This window comes from Hibiscus syriacus, unplaced genomic scaffold (genome assembly GCF_006381635.1).
Source record: "Hibiscus syriacus cultivar Baekdansim isolate YM2019G1 unplaced genomic scaffold, ASM638163v2 tig00116989_pilon, whole genome shotgun sequence".
Classification (NCBI taxonomy): domain Eukaryota; kingdom Viridiplantae; phylum Streptophyta; class Magnoliopsida; order Malvales; family Malvaceae; genus Hibiscus; species Hibiscus syriacus.
In genome coordinates, this window is record NW_024063508.1 from 84823 (window position 1) to 108397 (window position 23575).

The 23575-nt window shown below is 32.8% G+C and overlaps 1 protein-coding gene across 1 annotated transcript; it reads right to left on the reverse strand.

Annotated features, from left to right (window-relative positions):
• Positions 1-17007: 17007 nt before the first annotated feature.
• On the reverse strand, positions 17008-19768 carry LOC120193198 (UDP-arabinose 4-epimerase 1-like). The gene is made up of 5 exons (XM_039195764.1): positions 19531-19768; positions 19009-19109; positions 18783-18863; positions 18200-18280; positions 17008-17382 (listed from the first exon to the last, which is right to left on the reverse strand). Exons 1-5 carry the CDS (start codon positions 19766-19768, stop codon positions 17008-17010), a joined length of 876 nt encoding a protein of 291 aa, XP_039051695.1.
• Positions 19769-23575: the final 3807 nt, after the last annotated feature.

Below are 23575 nucleotides of genomic sequence, written 5' to 3' on the forward strand. Positions count from 1 at the left end.
CTTCACCAATAGTGGTTGCGACTGCATGTGTACAACGAGGGCCATCTCATTCCGGCTTCCCCTAATCCCCTAATTCATAAACCCTAATTATAACCTTAACTCTAATTTTTAAGTAATCTAATTATAGAACCTTAATTCCCTAATTAAGTACCATAATTCATGTATTAGAACCCTAATTCCAACAATTTAACCCTAATTTCTATATTAGAATCGTATTGACCTAATCCAGTTCCAAATTCCCAAATTAAATCCCGCAGTTTGTACTGTTACAGTGCTTTACTTGTATCGATACTCGGGCAATAGTGTATCAATACTAGATGTGTACCGATACAATATCTGCACACTATTATTTATTTCAAATAAATGTATTGGTACTCTAATAACATATACAAACATGGTATGCTTGAATTGTACAATTTTGTTTTAAGTTTAAATGCGTCCATGCTTAGATTTTATCTTTTTAACGTAGATGATGGATTTAAACTTAACGCCTTCAAAACAAGTTAAGAAGATGAAATGCAAGTGTCATATCAAAATGAACGAAGAAGACAAATAACGAGGTACATTCATTATCAATTGAAATTTTAATAATAGTGATGAATTTCTTTTTGTCGGTATATATTATTTAAGATTACTGTTATATTTTTTTATTTTATATATATATATATATATATATATATATATATGTAGGAAAAAGATGATATTGTACATGAGAAAAATATAAGAACTCCTTATTAGAGTGATCACAAGCTCAAGACTCTCACTCTTTCGGTGCAAAATATTGAAAAGGAATTTACTAAAATGAGTGGTCAATTCGAAAAGTTAAAAAGTCAATTTGAAAAATTAAATGGCCAATTTGAAAAATTAGTGAGCATATTAACATCGAGTGATGTTAAAAGTTCAATGCAAGACGGTGATTCAGTAAAAGGAGAATGTATACATAGTCAATTATTAAAGGAGGATGCTTTAAATAATAGATCAGAAGAGATTAATTTACATAGCGTTCCATTGAAAGATGAGAGTTTAGAAAATAAATCATACATGGAAGAAGGATTAAGTGTTGCATCATTGAAAGAAGAAACCGAGAGTCGTATTAAAAAATCGAGTTTGTTTCCATTTATTAATTGTGACTGTGATTATTCTTCTCCCTCATTAGAACCTATTGGTAAAAGAAAACTTCAAGTTAATTTTGAAGACAACATCAAGACCGACAGTGATGGTTTCCCAAAAATTTTCAGTGAGGTTTTTAACTTTCAATTTAGTCCTCATTGATTTCCTAGTCAATTAGTTACATTGAAGGAAACTCTAATGATTAAAAAAATTGGGCCCAAAATGACTAATGATCCTAAGGTTTTGTCAAAGAGTGAAGAATCTCAACAGAAAAAGAGTGTGAGATGTTCGATTGCACGTACTGAATTTACTGGTGATCCAAAGTCAAAAGATATGAATCGAAAAAAAGAGCTAAATCATCTAAAGTGGATACAAAGGTATGTTTAAATCTTTCTTTTATTGGTTATATTTCATCTTAAACTTGATATTACTTTAATGCATTATAAATGTTTTCAAGAGTTAAATGATTTTCATGCAGTATAAATATGAGGTAGGTGATTTGTCATCAGAAACTTCCAAAGAAATTGGTATGATTAGCGATACGTATAATCAATATTTAGAGTACTTAACGCTTGAAGAACGTAGTATTTGTACGAATGTTGCTACTTGAAATGATACATTCAGCACTCTTTAAATGACCAAGAATAATAATTTGGACTTTGCCAATTCTCGTACTATTTTTCCATAAAAATGGTTATCTGATTGGGTATTATAGATTAAATTATTAAATCTTTTACATGATAAATATTTATTATTTTTATGTTATTAATACAGGTGTTTGTATTGTTTTTAAATATTTAATAGTTTATCGATATCTATGTGGACGATTTGCAATTGAGACAAGAGCCTATGAGAAAGACGTTATATCCACCTCTGTCCCTTCAGTAAAAAAATAATTTATGGGCTAGGGATAATATTATTTTTAGTTTATGATTTCATGGCATTTTCAAATTTGTTGTTTGTCTTAGAGTATCCTTACCGAATATTTCACACGTTGAGAAGACGGGAAAAATACTAGCATTTTCAAATTTCATTCCCGATGGATAGAGAACTTTATACCTAATTATAATAGTAATGTTGAACATGTATATTTATAATTTATTCTTTGCTTGCATGTAGTTGACAATAATTTTTAACTCACATGATTTAGCAGATATATGTGCTTTTACATGATGAAGAAGGCAATCATTAGTTTTTATTAAGTGTTGATGTTGTGGAGGGACATATTACATTTTGGACTCTCTTGGCGTCAATGAAGTGCATAAAAATATTGCACAAAATATTGTATATTCTTTATTCACTTATGAGAACTATTAGAATTCATATAGTTTTCAATTATCAATTTCTTAATTATTTTTGTTTTGACTTATTATAAGAGTTGAGTAAAGCTCCACTTATGTACGGGTCATGCTCAATTAGGTAGATTATTTCAAGATGTTGCAAAATATTTAATTCATTTTCTTAAATTATCGAAGTAGCCAAATTCATACGTAATTTAAATTTAAAATAAAAGATAATATTGATTTGTCTGTGAATTTTTTAATATTTTTTTATTTTATATTGAATTCAAAGATGATTGTGTCATGTACATGTTGAAGTATATAGAAGCCGATAACAAAAATGATTGGTCGAAGAGTATTTTCACGGTAAAGTCTTCCATGTAGTTCTGTTTAGATATTGTGTGATATTGAATAACATGATATGTTTATTGTGTAGACGCAACAAATGGGAGTTGAACAACTGAGAATTTTGGCAAAACTTGTCACCAGCAACCGCAATGAAGTTGATCTTTTCAATTGTCTTAAACTGTCTATACATGATTAAGCAATTGATGATTAAGAAATTTTGAATGCTATTGTACCAATGTTTGATGGTTCACAATCTTCTCTCTTTTTTCACTTCTCATTTATTTTATTCCTGTGGTGAATATTGGTGGTGACTTGGAATTTTCAATGCATGGCATACATTTGAGTATTATGGTTATTATACTTGTTATGATATATATTTTTTTAACAAGGTAAACTTTAAATATTAATTTTTTAAAAAAAATTATAGCATCCAATTCAACATAATGTGCGTTGATTTTGAAAAATGGATTAAGAACAAAAAAATATACTCAAAATTACAATGTTGCTTCCCATATATATTTAATTTTAAAATATTTGTTGAGTTAATCGAATAATTGAAATTTGAGTTGATCGAACAATCGAAGCACAAATAGTTGTTCTTATCAAGAATATATTGTTCCCACACACTAACCTTTCATAATTTATACATTGGGGGTTCAACAATCAAAAGAAAAATATTTATATTTGAATCATTTAAAATAATTTTGTACAATATTTGTTGCGTTGATCGAACAATCAAAATTGTTGCTGGAAATTTGTTTCACAAGTTGGTACCGGTACATGAAGATATCATATCGGTAAGGTCAATTGAACTGTATTGATACATGGTCCGTATCGGTACTGTTGAAACTCACTGGATCGAATTTCATATAATTAAAGTGTATCATTACATATCCAAGGTCGTACAAGTACGCATAGTCCAAATTGGATTTTTGAATACTTCTAACCTTGTAAATTTTAAATTACCTTTAAATCTTATTTAAAATAAATAAATATATAATTTCATACTTTAAATTGATTTTATCCACACTAATTACGTGCCCTCAAATGCTCATGCCTCAATCAAACAATTGATCCCGCTTAACTTAAACCATGGATTATTTAACCCAAACTCATCTAGGAAACAACACTTTCAGACTCACCCTTCAATATTTTTTCAAGTTTGTACTCAGTTAAATAACGAAAAAATATCCAAAATTAAATTGAACACTTATCAAAATATTCAAAATATCCAAAATCCATAAATATTAAGCAAGTAAAATAACATATCCAAAATACTAACATATCTACAATAAAATGGAGATAAAACAATTCATATATGATATCCAAAGTGGCATAACAACAAAATAATCCAGATATAATCCAACATAATCCAAACAAATCCATAGAATAAATCTAACCCTCCGGTGCATTGTAGCCGCCATCAAATTATCCTTAAGAACCTGAACCGAATACTCCAAGATCCCAAGATGCTCATCAATTGAATCAAAATGACGCATAATGCTACCCTCCATCTGAGTGATAAAATTTGAAAGTGATCCAAACAGACATCCTCTTGAGGTACCAGACAACTGTCTAACGAGCCACTCGAGGTGTTGGAGCTTGTCGTGGAGCGAGAGGAGTCTACTCACCTTTGACAAGATTTAAATGAGCCCTTAGAAGAGATGTACCATTAATCTTATTTCCTAGGGAGAAAGAAATATCTATGGAGCAATCTATGTTCTCCTTAATAAAGATATGTGTTACACCCTAATCCGATCAGACCCAAAGATCTCTGGATTACGATGCCACATGGGACCATCGAAATGGTTAACCCAAAAATTTCTTTTCAAAACATTTATAATCATCAAAATCATTCGCCATAATATATGTGAAATTGAAATCAAATTTTACAAAAATATGAGAGTCTCTCATATACGTACAAAAAAAACCATAGAGTTTAAATCAAAATAGAGTTATAACTCGAATAATACAAGGTCCACATAAAATACATATCCTCTAAAATATACTAAAGACATACTCTACAAATGTCTGGTCTAGAATGGATCTACGTGATAGGCTCCTCGTCAATCCTCTACTAACCTGCACATGAAAACACATTCCATACACTGAGCTCACAAGCTTAGTGCCACGAAATTAACTATGCAATACTACATGCATTCATTACATAAACATGCCGATGTGTAAAGTCATAAACATGGAAGGTAAACAGGTAAACATGAGATAGGCATGATGATGTGGCCGAAGCAATTTTATGTGCATCTCAGACAACATACCAAACTATCTAGAACTTAATAGCTTTAGGGTAAGAGCCGAAATTTTACGGGTATTAGAACTTATAACCCTAGTCTTTCTCGGATACGCGAGAGGTCGGGGAGAGGAGCGAATTTTTGTTTTTGCATCGAAAGCTCATATCCTAAACCCATTCAAGCATATGATATTGTAACACCCCAAAATTTTGGTTAGTGACCAAAGCATAAATTTTGAAAGTTTAATAGCCAAAGTATAAAGTCTGAAAACGTTTAGGGACCAAAGTGTAATTTTCAAAAGTTAGATATTTTGGACCCTTAAATGAATAGTTCAACCCTAAGAATGACATTTTCATGGGAATCAGATATTTGATTTTGATTTTGTATTAAAAGTTATAAAGTGTTAAAGTCTAATAAAATTCGTTAAATCAGATCGAATATAAATTTTGAAGGATGATAAATAAATATTAGAAACATTATTTCCACATTTTAAAATGATGGAAAATAATATAGATCATTGGATTTGAGAATTAATTTCCATGTTCATTATGGATCGTTGGATGAAAATGACGAGATTGAAATTTTAGGAAAAGTGCATAAGTAAAGTTGTAAAGGGTAAAATAATTTGTTCATCTTTGAGTTTGGAAGATGATACTTAAAAATTGGCAAGGTATGGTTGTAATTATCCTTAAAACCTATCATCAATTCATAAAACCCTAACTTCATCTTCATCCCCCAAATTTAGGAACTAAGCATTTCAATCAAGATTAACATTCAAAATTGGTACCAAATGATAGAGCTCTTCGAATATATAGATTTCCAATTTCACGCTTTAATCCAAAAACCTAAGAAAACTGCTTGAAAGTGAAAAATAAAATTTCTCTTACCTTAAGATTGAGTACACGCCCATGGAGCTTGAATATGAACAAATCTTCATGAAATTTCTAATTATTTTCATGTTAATTTGTCATTTATTAACTGAAAATGGTGAAATTGTTGAGGTATTATACTGGAATTAAATGTTGGAATTTATTATTATGTCATTTAAAGCTTGAATTAAAGTTAGATGGTAAATGACCATTTTGAATAAAATGAAAAAGTTGAGATGAATTCTAAAAGAATTCGTAATTAGTGGTTAAAATATAAAGTTGAAAATGGAAATTGAAGTTTGGATGAATTTGGATAAAAATGGACTTGAATGGTCAACTTGAAGTGTTAAGGTCAACATTTAAGTTGTGGCATGGAATTTGTATCGAATGTGCATCAAAAGATTTTTAGGAATTTATTTTCTAATGTGTGTCTATGTAGTAAGATTCTTGTAATACCCAAACATCGGGTCAGTGACTATAATGAAAGGATTTAAATTTGGAGGATGAAATTGAATAAATGGTAAAGTATAAGAAATGGTTTAGGAAATTGTGTTTAAGACTATTTCGTAAGAATGGAAAAATGGAAGGGCGTTTTGGTCCTTTAGAGGGAAATGGATTTAAAATTCATTTTTCCTAGGGATATTTAAGAGTTAAAAAGGGGAAAGTTGGATAAACCAAGTTATCTTCTTCTTCTCCTTCTCGTTTCTTGCTCTCCCCATAACCAAAGGTAAGATTTCTTCAAGTTGGTTTTTCCTTTAGCTTATGGGCTGATTTTGAAACCTTAAGTGATATAGAGGCTTAAGGAAAGTTTAAGGATGATTAAAACTAAGTGATTAGTGAATTATTTGAGGTTTAGGAAAATGGGTTTTTGAGTGATATGATGAAATATAAGTTTTTATTGAGGTTTACAAGTAAATTTGACTTATCAAAGAAATAAATAAGAGATTAGAGGCCTTGGAAGTGATTAAAAACATGTATGAAAAATTAGTGTTATTCTTAGTTTGGAGTTTTCTTTGGAGATTTTAGATGTTATAAAAAGATTAATGGAGGAAAGTTTGTTGGGTTAAGTGATGATGAGTTTAATGGTAAGGTTGGTGATAAAAGGAAGGGATTTAAATGAAATTTTGGGTAAAATCGAAATGAAAAAAATGAAAAATCTGGGCAAGAGTATCGATACTGGAAGAAAAATACCAATACTATAGGGTTAATTCGAGGAAAGAGGATGAACAATATCGATACTGATGCAAGTAGTATCGATACTACTATGGGTATCGATACTAAGAGGAAGGTATCGATACTATGGATTCAAGAATGCAAAAATGGTATCGATATTGAATGGAGTATTTGTACCATAGTATAGAAGTATCGATACCATAGTAGGGGTACTGATACTATTAAGCCTGGAATTTTTAAGATAGAATGAATTTTAACAAAATTAAAAATAATAGTACTTTTGAGTATTATTAAAAGTATAAATGTTAGAAAGTATACTAACATTTGTATTGTATGTGTAATTATGGCTGCTTGTGTAGATCGTAACCAAGCTCCAGAGTCAAGCAAGAAAAAGGGCAAGGATAAAGTTTTCGAATAGTCGGACATCCTTAAAGCATACTAGTGAGGCATATCAGGTGAGTACATTTATTGTACTTATATGAGATGGGGATGACTTGCGATGGTCAACCTCGAATGTATGATTAAAGCATGTTTACAGTATTTGGATATGTTTTCATAATGTTTATGGAATTGATACAAGAGTAATTGTAGAGTATGAATTGCTCTAAAATGAATAGATGAACGTTTATGTTGTATAATCTGCTAAGCTTATTGAATAGCCCATTGTATGTGCATTGAGACTCATTGGTGCATTTCAACATACTTTGTATATGACTGTTATCGATCGATTTTGATTAATGTATAACGGTGCGTTTTCGAATTAGTACTATATGTACTTTCGACACTAGATGTGCAATCATGGTATTCATAATGAGTTTATAAATTACCATTTTGATATACAATTATGTATAAAAGTTATCGACCGATTTTGTTTAATGCATAACGGTGCATTTTCATATTAGTACTGTGTACTTTTAGCACTATGCGTGCATCCATGGAATTCATAATATGTTTGTGAATTTCCATTTCAGCACTTCGGTGCAATGCATGTACCTTGCATTGTCATTTGGCATGCATTGGGCAAATAAAGGATAATTGGAAAAATATTGATAGATTGGTAAGATGGGCATACTAAAAATAGTTTCAATGACGATGTGAAAGAAACTTGGGTTACCAGAATGGTTTTAATTATTCTTATGAATTATATGATTTAGTTCGTATTTTGATAGTCATAATATACTTATGTATAAATTACACTTCATTTTTATTTTTATGCCTCACTAAGTAAATACTTAGCATGTGTTGATTTCACATGTAAAAAATAGCAAAGACTAGCGAAGTAAGGAGTGCAGTGGACATCATCAATCAAAGGTTGCCTCATCAGTAACTGTAGGACATTTATTTATACTTTTGATAATTAGATGCCATGTATTTGAACTTATAAAAATGCTCTAGAATGTATTTAAAGTTATAATTTTTGTAATATGTTACAACAAACTTATTATTATTATTATTATTATATTAAAGTGTTTTGATTTATTTTCGAAACAATTTTTTATGGGTTTACAAATAAGGAAATGTTTTTTATTAAAAATATGTGACACCTGTGACTTGTATACGGAAACATAAATGAGAAGTGGGTGTTACATTTATTGGTATCAGAGCTACAAGTTTAGCCGAAAATTGGTGTATTTTACTTTACAAAGGGTTTACATACCACTAAGATTGTCAAGGTTACTGATATGGTGTCATTAGAATATGATCGATGTCACTCCTTACTATCTTGAATGTTATTATTATGTATGTCGTAATAAATGTCAGAATCTTCAAACTCGCGAAGAGCGACTGAACAATAAATTAGAGAATGATCGGGTAGTGAGAGCTATGAAGCTAATAGTGAGCATCCGATTCCATCTGAAAACGCTAGTACGCTTACACATCAGGGTATGTCTGTGCTAGAGTTTGGAGCTTTTATGCAAGCTTTCGATGTCATTTTGACTCGGTTCCAACCTCCTCCGCCTCCACCTGCTCCTCCAGCAACGCAGATGTTGATCCCAGAAGAGCTGAAAAGATTGGGAGCTCCTGAGTTACAGGGAGAAGAGGATGAAGGTTTATAGAGGCTGATTTATGGCTAAACGATATTATGGTAATGCTTGAAAGTCTTCCCTGCTCAGATTCTAAAATAGCTAGGTGGAGCTATATCTTTACTTCGAGGATCATCTCGAGTGTGGTGGTCAAATACTATAATGTATACACCACCGGTGCAATTGACCTGGTAGTTTTTTCAGGAGGAATTTAAGAACAAGTACATTGGTGAGCAGTTTAGGCGGGCGATGCTGCTGAAGTTCCTTAATTTGAAACAAGGCGATCGAGCAGTGCATGAGTACGAGGCTGAGTACAACAAGCTGAGTCATTTTTCTACTAAGGTAGTTCCCAAAGACAAAGCTCAACGTGATTGGTTTATCGGGGTTTGTGGTCAAAGTTGAAAGAGATGATGTTGGCTTTAAACTTGCCTAGCCTGCAGGAAGTTATAAAATGAGCTAAGGCTATTGAAAGAGCTCGAGAGGAGACTCTAGCAGCGGACCATAGTATGCATATGGGAAAAAAAGTTGGAATGTCTTCAACTTCCCATAATGCTAAGAAAGGCAAGAGATCGAGTTCCAGATATACTGATAGAGATGGTCAAGCTGCAGCTTCACAGAAAAATAAGCAATCACAATCTTTTGCTGCTAGCTCGGGTAGAGTAATTGGAGAGAGAACTACTCTATGTCAGACATGTGGTAAATTTCACCATGGAGTATGTAGACTTCTCAATAGAGCTTGTTTCCAGTGTGGTGAAACTGTTTTCTATGCTAGAAATTATCCTAAGAAATCTGGGGATAATTCAACGCAATCTAAGAGATTAGTAGCTTCTTCTAATAGAAGCAAAGGAAGGGGTATATCCAAAGGATAATATGAGTCACTGTCGTGACAAGAGACTCGAGGAGTCGCCATAATTTACAATATTAAGACTAATGAGGATCGGCATGATTCGAAGATCTTAACAGGTACATTCCATCTTTTTGATGAACCTGTATTTATTTTGGTTGACACTGGTTCTACACACTCATACATTAGTACAAAGTTGATTATAGCTAGAGGAATTCCTTTAGAACCAATTTTTAGTGAGATGATAGTGGTAAACCCTATGGGTCATAGTGCAAGAGTAATGCGGGTAAGTAGAAAATGCCCGCGATAAAGATTCAAGAGGTTGTGTTCCAGGAAAACTTGATAGAGTTAGCTTTCAATGAGTTTGAAATTATTTTGGGTATGGATTGGCTGTCTCCACGTCATGGATGTGTAGATTGTCGCAAGAAGTGATTATTTTTTAGGATGCAGAAGGCTAAAAATCGTAGTGATCGATAAAAAAGCAAAATCACTATCCAATGTGATATCAGCCATGACTGCAAAGAAAATGATGTCAAAAGGGTGTATAGCTTTCCTAGCTAGTGATAGACACTCGAGTATCAGAAGCGAGATTAGATGATATTCCAACGGTTAGGGAGTTTCCAGATGTTTTTTCGAAAGAATATTTGGGTTTACCTCCAGACCGTAAGGTGAAATTCAAGATTGAGGTTTACCCGGGTACCGAAACTGTTTCTATGGCTCCATATCGAATGGCTCCAAAGGAGTTAACAGAATTAAAGGTCCAATTGTAGGAGCTACTCAATAAGGGATTTATCAAACCCAATGTTTCTCCTTGGGAAGCACCTGTGCTTTTTGTGAAAAAGAAGGACGTGTCTATGCGATTATGCATTGACTACTGTCAGTTAAATAAAGTAACGATAAAGAATAAGTATCCTCTTCTGAGGATTGATGATATATTCGATCAACTGAAAGGCGCATCAGTGTTCTATAAGATAAACCTGAGGTCGGGATACCACCAATTAAAGATTAAAGAAGAGGATATTTTAAAAATAACTTTTTGGACTCGGTATGGACATTACGATTTTTTGGTGATGCCATTCGGATTGACTAATGCTCTTGCAAAATTTATGGACTTTATGAACCGAGTATTCCAATTTTACTTGAATCAATTTGTGGTGGTATTTATAGATGATATTTTGGTGTATTCCAAGTCAAGAGAAGAACATGATGCTCATCTTCATGTTGTTCTTCAGACACTTTGAGAGAAGAAGTTGTATGCCAAATTTTCCAAGTGTGAATTATGGTTAGTAGAGATTGCTTTCCTTGGTCATATAGTTTCTGTAGAAGGCATAAGAGTAGATCCCAAAAAAATTCAAGCTATAGTGGATTGGCAACCCCAAAGAATGTTCCTGAAGTTCAGAGTTTCTTGGGGCTTACTGGTTATTATATATGGTTCGTGAAGAACTTCTAAATGTTATCTTCGCCACTAACTAAGTTGTTCGGAAATATGTGCCTTATATTTTGTCAGAGAAATGCCAAGAAAGTTTTGAAATGCTAAAGATGATTGTAACATAGGCACCAATGCTTGTACAACCTGAGTCGGGTAAAGACTATGTAGCCTTTAGTGATGTATCTCATAATGGGTTGGGATGTGTGCTTATGCAAGATGGAAAAGTTGTGGCTTATGCCTCAAGACAACTGAAGAATCATGAGAGAAATTACCTGACACATGACTTGGAATTGGCAGTGGTCGTGTTTGGTTTAAAAATTTGGCATCATTATGTACGGTGAGCGGTGCCGGTGAGCGGTGCCATATTTACACGATCATAAGTCTAAAGTATTTGTTAACTAAAAAAGAATTGAACTTGAGGCATAGAAGATGGATTGAACTTTTAAAAGATTATGATGTGATGATTGATTATCATCCAAGAAAGGCTAATGTGGTAGCAAATGCACTTAGTCGAAAGACTTTTGCAGTTTAAAGAAAGATGTCTCCTTGATTGCTGAGCTTAAGTTAAAGTCGATTCTTTTGGATCGGGTAAAAGAGCTGAAAGGACAAGATAGAAAATGTTTAACTAAAATTGTACAAGTAGAAAAACATGAGGCCAAAGACTTCGAAATCAGAACTGATGGATGTTGAAGACTTTGCATTCCAGATAATGAAGAATTGAGGAAATATATTCTCTTCGAGGCACATAATAGTCCTTTGAGGATGCACCTAGGCTAGAATAAGATGTATCAAGATATATAAAGAGTTGTATCGGAGTTTTTTGTAAAATGCCTGACATGTCAGCAAGTGAAACCCTTAGCATCAAGTGCATTCCAGATTGCTATAACCGATATCCATTCCTAAATGGAAGTGGGAGCTAATTATAATGGATTTTGTTTTGGGGTTACCTTTGTCACCCAGTTAAAAGGACTCAATATGGGTAATTGTAGACATATTGGCCAAGACAGCTCACTTTATTCCAGTTCGAGCAGATTACTCAATGGATAAATATGCATAATTATATATAAAGGAGATAGTTCGGCTGCATGGAGTGCCCATATCGATAGTGTTCGATCGAGACCCAAGGTTTACTTCAAGATTCTGAAAGTCTTTGCATGAGGCATTGGGTACTCGATTGAATTTCATCACAGTTTTTCATCCACAAACAGATGGGTAGTTAGAGTGAACTATTCCGGTATTGGAGGATATGCTAAGGACATGTGTGATTAAGTTCAAAGGATTATGGGAAAAGTATTTTCCTTTAGTGGAATTTTCTTATAATAACATTTACCAATCGAGTATTAAGATGGCTTCGTATGAAGCCTTGTATGGGAGAAAGTGTAGTTCTTACACCTCTTCGTATCAGGTACTTCTTAAAATTATAGGACAAATTTTCTTAAGGGGAGATTTGTAATACCCCCAAACATCGGGTCAGTGACTATAATGAAAGGATTTAAAATTTGGATTATTAAATTGAATAAATGGTAAAGTATAAGAAATGGTTTAGGAAATTGTGCTTAAGACTATTTAGTAAGAATAGAAAAATGGAATGGCATTTTGGTCATTTAGTGGGAAATGAATTTAAAATTCTTTTTACTAGGGATATTTAACAGTTAAAAAGGGGAAAGTTGGATAAGCAAAGTTATCTTCTTTTTCTCCTTCTTATTGTCCCGTGCTCTCCCTATAGCCAAAGGTAAGATTTCTTCAAGTTGGTTTTTCCTTTAGCTTATGGGCTGGTTTTGAAACCTTAAGTGATATAGAGGCTTAAGGAAAGTTCAAGGATGATTAAAACTAAGTGATTAGTGAATTATTTGAGATTTAGGAAAATGAGATTTTGAGTGATATGATAAAATATGAGTTTTTATTGAAGTTTACAAGTAAATTTGACTTTTCAAAGAAGTAAATAAGAGATTAGAAGCCTTAGAAGTGATTAAAAACATGTATAAAAAATTAGTGTGATTCTTAGTTTGCAGTGTTCTTTGGACATTTTAGATGTTATAAGAAGATTAGTGGTGGAAAGTTAGTTGAGTTAAGTGATGATGAGTTTAATGGTATGGTTGGTGATAAAATGAAGGGATTTAAACGAAATTTTGGGTAAAATTGAAATGAAAAAAAAATGAAAAATATGGGTAAGGGTATTAGTACTGGAAGAATAATACCGATACTATAGGGTTAATTCGAGGAAATATGATGAACAATATCGATATTGTTGTGGGTATCGGTACTAAGAGGAAAGTATAGATACTATGGATTCCAGAATGAAAAAATGGTATTGATACTGAATGGAGTATCGGTACCATAGTATAGAAGTATCGATACCATAGTAGGGGTATCGATACTATTAAGCCTAGGATTTTCAAGATAGGATGAATTTTAACAAAATTGAAAATAATAGTACTTTTGAGTATTATTAAAAGTATAAATGTTAGAAAGTATACTTACATTTATATTATATTTGTAATTATGGATGCTTGTGTAGATCGTAACCAAGCTCCAGAGTCAAGCAAGAAAAAGGGCAATGATAAAGTTGCCAAATAGTCGGACATCCTTAAAGCATACTAGTGAGGCATATCAGGTGAGTGCATTTATTGGAATTATATGAGATGGGGATGACTTGCGATGAGTCAACCTCGAATGTATGATTAAAGCATGTTTTACAGTATTTGGATATATTTTCATATTGTTTATGGAATTGATTCAAGAGTAATTGTAGTGTATGAATTGCTATAAAATGAATAGATGAACGTTTCTTTTGTGTAATTTGCTAAGCTGATTGAATAGCCCATTGTATGTGCATTGAGAGGCATAGGTGTATTTCGACATACTTTGCGTATGATAGTTATCGATCGATTTTGATTAATGAATAACGGTGCATTTTTGTATTAGTATTATGTGTACTTTCGACACTAGATGTGCAATCATGGTATTCATAATGAGTTTATGAATTACCATTTCTATATACAATTATGTATAAAAATTATCGATTGATTTTCTTTAATGCATAACGGTGCATTTTCATATTAGTACTATATGTACTTTTGTCACTATGAGTACATCCATGGAATTCATAATATGTTTGTGAATTTCCATTTCGGCACTTTAGTGCAATGCATGTACCTTGCATTCTCATTTGGCATACATTAAGCAAATAAAGGATAATTGGGAAAATATTGATAGATATGTATGCTGGGCATACTAAAAATAGTTTTGATGACTATGTGAAAGAAACTTGGGTTACCATAATGGTTTTAATTATTCTTATGAATTATACGATTTAGTTTGTATTTTGATAGTCATGATATACTTGTGTATGAATTACACTTCAATTTTATTTTTATGCCTTACTAAGTAAATATTTAGCATGTGTTAATTTCACATGTAGGAAATAACAAACACTAGCGAAGTAAGCAATGCAGTGGACATCATTAATCAAAGGTTTCCTCATCTGTAACTGTGGGACTTTTATGTCTACTTTTGATAATTAGATGACATGTATTTGAATTTATGAAAATACTCTGGAATGTATTTAAAGTTATAATTTTTGTAACATGTTACATCGAACATTTTATTATTATTATATGAAAGTGTTTTTTTTCGAAACAAATTTTTATGGGTTTACAAATAAGGAAATGTTTTTTATTAAAAGTATGTGACACCTATGACTTGTATACGGAAACACATCTGAGAAATGGGTGTTACAATTCTAACATGTGATTTGAATTATAAATGTTGTGTAAATGATGCTCATTTAGATTTTGTACTTAAATTCAAGATCAAACAATATTAAATCTAAGGAGAAGCTTAAGGATGAATGTGGATTTCTAAGGAAAATTTATGAGGTAAGGACACCAGGTGAGTGCATATTTAATTTGTATTTACGATATCGGGCAACATTGGCTTGCGATGAGCCAGTGATAGAGTTATTATGGTAATAAGTGACTCCTAAATGTTATGTGAATTGTGAATCATACATAAATGTTCATTTGGTAAGCTAATAGAATTAGTGAACAAGCTAAGGATGTAAATTACTGAAATCTGCCTAATTTGTGATCTAAATAGTAAGTTTAGAAAATCACCATAAACTATAAAGAAGTGATTAGAAGATGATTTTTATACCATTGTATTTTTATATTAGGCTAGTTTTGTTTAAAGCAAACGGCTACTGATTTCAAGGAGTATACAAAAAGATATGAATTTTTAATCTAGGATAGGTCAGAAAATGGGTAGCAGATTCTGCTAAAAACAGTTTTTGTAAGTCTGCTTTGAAAATTCACTATGCATTATACAATTTGAACTAGAAGAAGTTTCTTATATGGTTAGATTCATATTTGAGTCTAGTTTCTAGTGGTATAAACATAATTTTTTTTAAGTGTGTAGATTAATATAGAATAATATTTCTTTGAAGGTAGTGCAAACTGCCAGAATATGAATTATATTAATATATGGATGTTTTATACATCATTAGGTAAACTCGCGATGAGTCAACATTATTTATATTGTCATGATATTTATGTCATTCATTATATCGTTGACATGTTTTAAATATGGCAAATGCTCAATATCTATAAATGCATTGGTCACTAGCTTATACATGTTGTATGCCATGAACATTATTTTGGGTATGAACTGCCCAATGTTGAATTATATTAATATATTGATATGGATGAAATAATTATAAACTATATGCCCAAGTATGTTATTGAGGGACAGTGGTATAGTTGGCATGCCATAGAGTCCAGCAGCAGGCTGCATACTTGGTTTAGCACTATAGTGTATATAAAGGACACTTAGTGCATATGGTGGGCACAACCTTATGTGTATTGGCACTTCAGTTTATATTTGACTCGTGTATGCAAGGTCCTCATAAGTTTACTTTTGGGTTATGGTTTATTGGTTAATAAATGATAAACAAGTGAATAAGCTTATGAGCTTGTGGAATGAATGACAAGTATATGTAAGAAATTTTATTTGTGGTTTATATCACACTAGTAGAAAAAACCCCTTTAATGACGCGCATTGCGTGTCATCTATGGGTGCGGATGACACATAAATGCCTGTCGTTGAAGCCACCGACATGAATTTTTGATGACGCGTAATTGTGTGTCATAAATCTATGACGCGCATTTATGACGCTCATTGCATGTCATTAAAGCCCCCTTCATAAATGAAGATGACACACATTTATGTGTCATAAATTTATGAAACGCATGTATGACTTACATTGCGTGTCATTGAAGCACATGTCATTAAAAACGATGACACACATTCTTGTGTCGTGATTGTATTTCGTAAATTATATATATATATATATATATATATATATGTAGATTGACAAATAATCAAACTAAATCACATTTAATGCCTCATAATACTAAATATATATATCGTATTAAATATAAGCAATCCATTTGCATATAATATATTCACATTAAGTTATAAAAAATATTGTAATCATATGTGTCGATACAAAATATCACGACATAATAAAGTTTGTCACATAAGATTCCTCAAAACCCTATACTAATATAATGGGATTATGGTCTGTCAAAATGAAGAGAATAAACTATAATTCATCTCTTCGATATGCCATTTGCTATAATAAATAAAATGCATGTGAACAACACAAGAGAAGAAACTATCACCTAAGAGGCTGATGTGTATCCGTCGTGATGCGCCTTTTGCCATCTCCATGCAATCTGTAAACTCTCCTGGAGATCGGTAAATCGAGCTATCCAATTCAGCTCTCGCCTTATCTTAGTTGGATCACTAAACACTTTTGCATAGTCTCCAGGTCGGCGGGGCAGATAGTCGACTTTGATCTTCACCCCAGTGGCTTTCTTACATGCCTCCACAAACTCCTTCACAGATCTACCTCTTCCGGTGCCAACATTGTAAATTCCCACTTTATGGGGCTTTGCGTTTTGAAGAGCTTTCACATGAGCATCGACCAGGTTAGTAACATCGATATAATCACGAATGCAAGTCCCGTCGTGTGTTTTATAGTCCATTCCCTTGACCTACACGAAAATCACAATAACCATAACAAAGTTCACCAAAATCAATTTGAAACAATAAAGGCAAAACTATGGATATCTTGGGTGACAGGTGTGATAACATTATAAAAGTTACAAGAACAAAACAAACATGCAAAAAGCACATACAAAGTACAGTTGTAGTAATTAATATACAAATTATTTTATCATATACACAATCTTTTTCACTCGAGAAAATGCATCATTGTTAAACATGTGGAATGACAGATAATCATAGTTCAGTCCAAATCTTTCAAATCTTCAAGGAGCTCTAAGATCTGCCTAACGTATTAGGTAGATGCTTGCAAAGGTGATGTCAACATAAAAGAAAATTAAATTAGATACACAAAGCATCCAATTATGAAAAATCATCATCTATAACAAACTTGTTTCAAGGAAAAGATGAAAATTTAGGCATTATAAATGATCATAGATTTTTTTTCTAGTAGCTGTCAAACTTCAGAATCACTTATATATACTTTTGATTCTAATGAACTTTACTTGATACTCGCATACAGAAAATCAATGATTTGATTGAACTCATATTTGCACTTCAATATACTTTTTTGCACTTCCCATTGTTAGGAAGATAATACATTTACAAAATTATCCAATTTCACATCAGCAATATATACATGGCCTTCAAGAAAGTATCTGTGGTATTCACAATCTTCCTAAAATAATGAAGTGTTCTATACATTGTTTGTACATGACTAGTTGTTTACATCTTGACCCTAGGTGTAACTGAAATACGTAGCAATCATTAAAGAATCATAGTGGAGGGATAAAAGGAATAACACACCTTAAGACCAAGAATAATACCATGAGCTGCATCACCTAATCTTCCTTCAGGTCTGGATCTGACCTGATCACATTGAAGTATCTAAAATTCACAAAAATATATGAATCATAACCTCAGCAAATTCCTTTAATGTTCAAGTTTTTAATAACAATAAAATATATTAATAGGAGAGCATATTGTTGGACTATCAGCAATTGTGGTCAGAACTCTACACATTGAATATGATAGTAGAAGCCCTTCAAGGTCTACAAAGTTCATCAATCCTAAATTATTCTGAACTAAGCTACCTTCTATGGTTTCCTTGTAATCTAGAACTACAAAATGATTGTGTTAAAAACATGACTATGTAGACCTTGCATGTATGTTTTATATATGCAGCAGTTGGCTGGCAGAACAATGAAAACTTATCAACTAACTCCCTCAAATGAGAAAGTATAATGATCTAAAATATTTAGTTTTGGTTTAAGGCATGGAAGACTTCTGGGATGCTAAGTTGATAAAATTATGCATATTGAGAAAAGAAAACATGGAGTAAACTCAAAGCTCCTAAAATTAAACTAAAATAAAACCTTAGGATCATTACTGCCATGTCTGAATTTTTAGAGAAATCCATGATGATATCTTCTGCCATCTTCTTAGCTTTCTCATATGGATTGATTGGAACCTGAGTTGGTTCCAAAACGAAGGTCAATTTCCTTGTAATACAACTCTATATTAATCCAAAAATTGATGAAGGTTGATCCTTTAATATTTGGCCTCAAACAAAAATTTAAAAAGTTATCAAGCATAAAACCAAGTTTGCAACGTGCCTGTGGGGTTTCTTCAGTGATTGGCATCTTCTCAGGCTCCCCATATGTGGCACATGTACTAGAATATATCAAAGTCCTAACACCATGAGCAGCCATCGACTCTAGGACCACCAAGGTGTTTGAAGTAACGTTGTGATAATACATACAAATCATGGGAATATATAGCATAAAGAACATAATTTGGAGATTAGTTTAAATCAAGCAAAAACTTCCCAATCAAAGATCAAGGAGTTAATTTTAAATGTCAAAAGATAAATGATTTTTAATAACACAGCTAATGCAAATACAAGAGGACATTTGAATGGTGATTGTGTTAGAAAAAATCCATCTAGAGAACGAATATAAAAGTTGAATTTACCCGAAACCCATCAAGGAAATGAAAAGCAGGAATTTCATTGCAGATACACCGAAGGAAATGAAAAAAAGATGAATTTACCCGAAAGTAAAAACAAAAGAACATTAATGGGACATTGAAGGAGGCCAAGAAAATAAAAAAAGAAGGGGGGAACCCTGAAGAAGAACCCATTTCCTGGTCTTTATCGAGAGGGAAGAACTGCCGGGTCATGGGAGCCGGTTCACTCTCCATGGAGCACTCTTCTTCTTCTTCGTGAGGCACCGAGAAATAAAAAATCCTGTTACTTCTCTTCTTTAACCCTGCTTTAGCTCGCTCACCATCTTCTTCTTCCGATCCATCCTCGACCCCCCAAAGCTGAAGAACTTGAATTCGACATGGATCCGACTCATTTTCCCTTGTCTTCATCACCGTCTACGGAAGTCTTCTGCGATGAACAACAGCCCTCGGATTCATCGTCTCTCAGTTGTTGATACGGTGAGTCATTGAGATCCCACATTTTCCCCTCTTTCTCAACTTATAATCTCCACCGAAAAAAACAACAAACTTAAGAAAATAGCCTCACCAAAAAAAAGAAAACCCAAAAAATTCAGAGAGAAAACTAGAATTGATTAACGAGGGGGAAGAGAAGCGGGAAAGAATGAAAATAATGGGGGGAAATTAAAATACGACTCCTAAAGATGATACACATTTAAAACTGTACTCCGTGTTTTTGTAAAATTTTTGGATTATGACTATTAAATATGACACACATTATTGTAAGTCATAAATCGTTCAGATTTTTAAAAACATGACATTTTTTTAATGACACACATGTTTTGCAAATCATAAACTAGCATGTGTCATCGTTCGCATGTTATTAAAGGTATATTTTCTTATAGTGTCATGTTAATATATGATAACATGGTTGAAATGCAGGTAAAGTGAACATAATGCATCGAGTAATATTATTTATTTATATTTATGTGTTGTATTACATTGACTATTACTAAGATTATCTCACTAAGTGTATAATTAGCATGAGATGATTTTCACGCATAGGTAAAAGAAAGCGAGAGGAGTAAGGAGCTGAGCTTGACATCAATCATCAAGGAATATTTACATGCAACAATAATGACATCCTATTATGTTCTAAATTTTCTAGCTGATATGTATAGGAGTAAGAAATGTCTACAAAATAAAATTTATCGTATGAATAAATATTATGTTAAGTTATGTTTTATGTATTAATTAATTGGATTTTAAAATTAGATAGTTTTATTTATTATATGATCAGAGCAAAACTGCATGTTACTGCCTAAAACTGGATTTGAATTAGAAGTCAAAATATGACATTTTGATTTTTTTTGTGATTAATTATTTTATAATAAATGTTAAATTTTGGAAACTTTTAAAAGAAACAAAATTTTATCCATTCTGGGTTAAGAAATGTTTCAATTAATTAATGTGTCATCTTTAACTCATAATAGTACACGTATACAGGTTAAGGCTGTTACAAGTATGATCTAAAATTTTACGTGCATCGGATGCGTACCTGATCAGACAATATCCAGATATTTCACAAGCAGCGGATGATGTTCATAATGTTAGAGTAACTCGGGTGTCCTGTTTGTTTCTCGAGTGTCATACAAAGCCTAATCTTATGTCACCCTAACTTATTTGATTTCTAGGTGTGTAATTAGTTACTTTAATTGTTCCTACTTGTTTTCGGATACATAAAGCTTGTACGATCTTGAAACACACAAACTGATTGAACCAAAATGCCCAAATATCAATGATGGTATCGATACTATGTCAGCATTATTGATACTAACACTTGGGTATTGATACTTATTTGATGTTTTAAAAAATTCCTCGGTATTTAATCTCCTATGAGTATCGGTACCAAAAATGGCTACTAGTATCGATACTACCCTTGATACTTCCTTCAAAAAATGCCTTGTTTTTACCCTATATGAAGAATAATACCGATACCGACGGCCTAAAGTACCCTATTTTGGGCATGAAATTGCATCTAAATCTTACCCATTCACTCCCTTAAGACTTGAAAAGCTTATTAAAGTATTTTTTAAGGCTTTAGAGGTCAAAAGAAATCATCTTTCATGCTTAGAAACATCAAATGCGAATTTTACCGTGAAATTACTCTAGAATTCATCATGAGCTAACAAACTATTTTTGCACATACAATGACCTACATATGATATGGTCAAGTTAGAATTGAGTTACCTTGATGCTAGGTGACTAAAAAGAGTCCTTGAATCACCCAAGAGTTAGCTTCTCCTTGCCCCTTGCCTTAGAGCTCTCATCCTTCTCTTGCACTAATCAAAAAAAGTATAATGAGTTTTTAACTCATTTTAAAACTTAAGGGAGAAATAGAAACATTTCTTACTACTCAAAACACCCTAAAAATGGATTAAAACCCCCAAGGTTCCCTAAACCCCATTAAAACTCAGATTTCGAAAAACCAAGTCAAATCTTACACATGAGGGCTTGAATGGAAGCTTGGGAGATGTAGATTGAAGTTCTTACCTTGGAATTCTCAAAATATGACTAGAAATCTTAAAGCCTTAATCTTTGTGTGGGTCTTGGGGAAGAAGAAAGAGATGAAGAGTGAAGATGAAGAGATAACAAAGGGGGTGAAAAAGAGGAGTGATTTTTCATACGCGATATCATCAAACATTAAGGATTTTCATCCTTTGATTCTAAAACTGGCCTAATTACTTTCCTAGTCCTTTCTCCTTTGTTTCAAATTCATAGACACCATTTTTAACACCTATTGGGTTCATCTAAGGCCCAAATCAAATTTACTTGGGTTTAAAACTTCACAAGCTAAGGGTACTTTATTTCTTAGGTCTATAAGAATAAACCCCTAACCCAAAATTTAGGGCGTTACAACTCTTTCCTCTAAAAAACAAATTCGTCCCTAAAATTTACCTAAATAGAATAAGTGTTGGATACTAAAGTTGTATATCATCTTTGGGTTCCCATGTCACCCCATGATTCCTCCAAAAAACCTTCACTAACAGTATCCTCTTGGTCCTTAGTTCCTTGACGTATTTGGCAAGGATTCTAATAGATTCTTCCTCATAAGTAAGGTCTTCGAATGGGTATAACATGGGACGAATTGGATCATTATCTTTGAAGCATGGATACGTGAAATACGTTGTAGATACACTCAAGATCCAGAGGTAACACTAAATGATAAGCCACTGGCCCAACTCTCTCTAAAACCTCATATGGTCCGATGAATCATGGAGTTAATTTACCCTTACGTCCAAACTGAAGTACCTTTTTCCGTGGGGAAACCTCTAGAAATACCTTGTCTCCCACTATGAACTCTATATCATTGTACTTCATATCTACGTACTATCTATGTCTATTTAAAGCCTCTTCAACCGAATTTGAATCAACTGAACTTTCTCTTTGGTTTCTCAGATCAAGTCAAGACCTACGATCTTACCTTTACTAAGTTCTGTCCAAAACAATGGAGTTCTACATTTACGTCCATACAAGGCTTCATACGGAGCTATCTGAATGCTTACATGAAAATTATTGTAGTATGTGAACTCCACAAAAGGGAAGTGATCTTTTCAACTACCTTCAAGGTCCAAAGAGGTGCATTAAGCATGTATTCCAAAATCTAAATAACTTTCTCAAATTGTTCGTCTGTCTGAGGGTGGAAGGCGGTACTAAAGTGAAGTTTAGTACCCAAAGTTCCATATAGTGCTTTCCAGAATCGAGAGGTGAAGTGCGGGTGTCTGTCAGATATGATCAAGATAAGAACTCCATGCAACCTCACAATCTCAAGAATGTATAACTGGGTCAACCTTTCAAATGTATAATATATCCAAATCAGAAGAAAATAAGCCTATTTGGTTAAACGGTCTACTATAACCCACATTGAATCGTGCCTAAACCTTGTCATTGGTAGATCTGTTACAAATCCATGGTCACTCGCTCCCACTTTCACTACGGTATCTAAAGCAGCTGCAGTAATTCTATGGGAACCTGGTATTCTACCTTGACTTGTTGCATACTAAGCACTTGGCAACAAACTCGGATACTTCACTCTTTATGCCCGGCTAGCAATGCAATTTGCTACCTGGATGGAAAAAAGGGGTTGTAATGCACTTCATGAAGGATCTTGTCATGCAGTTGCTTATCTGCCGACACACATAAACTCTCTTGGAAGTACAATACACTCTCATTGCGTAA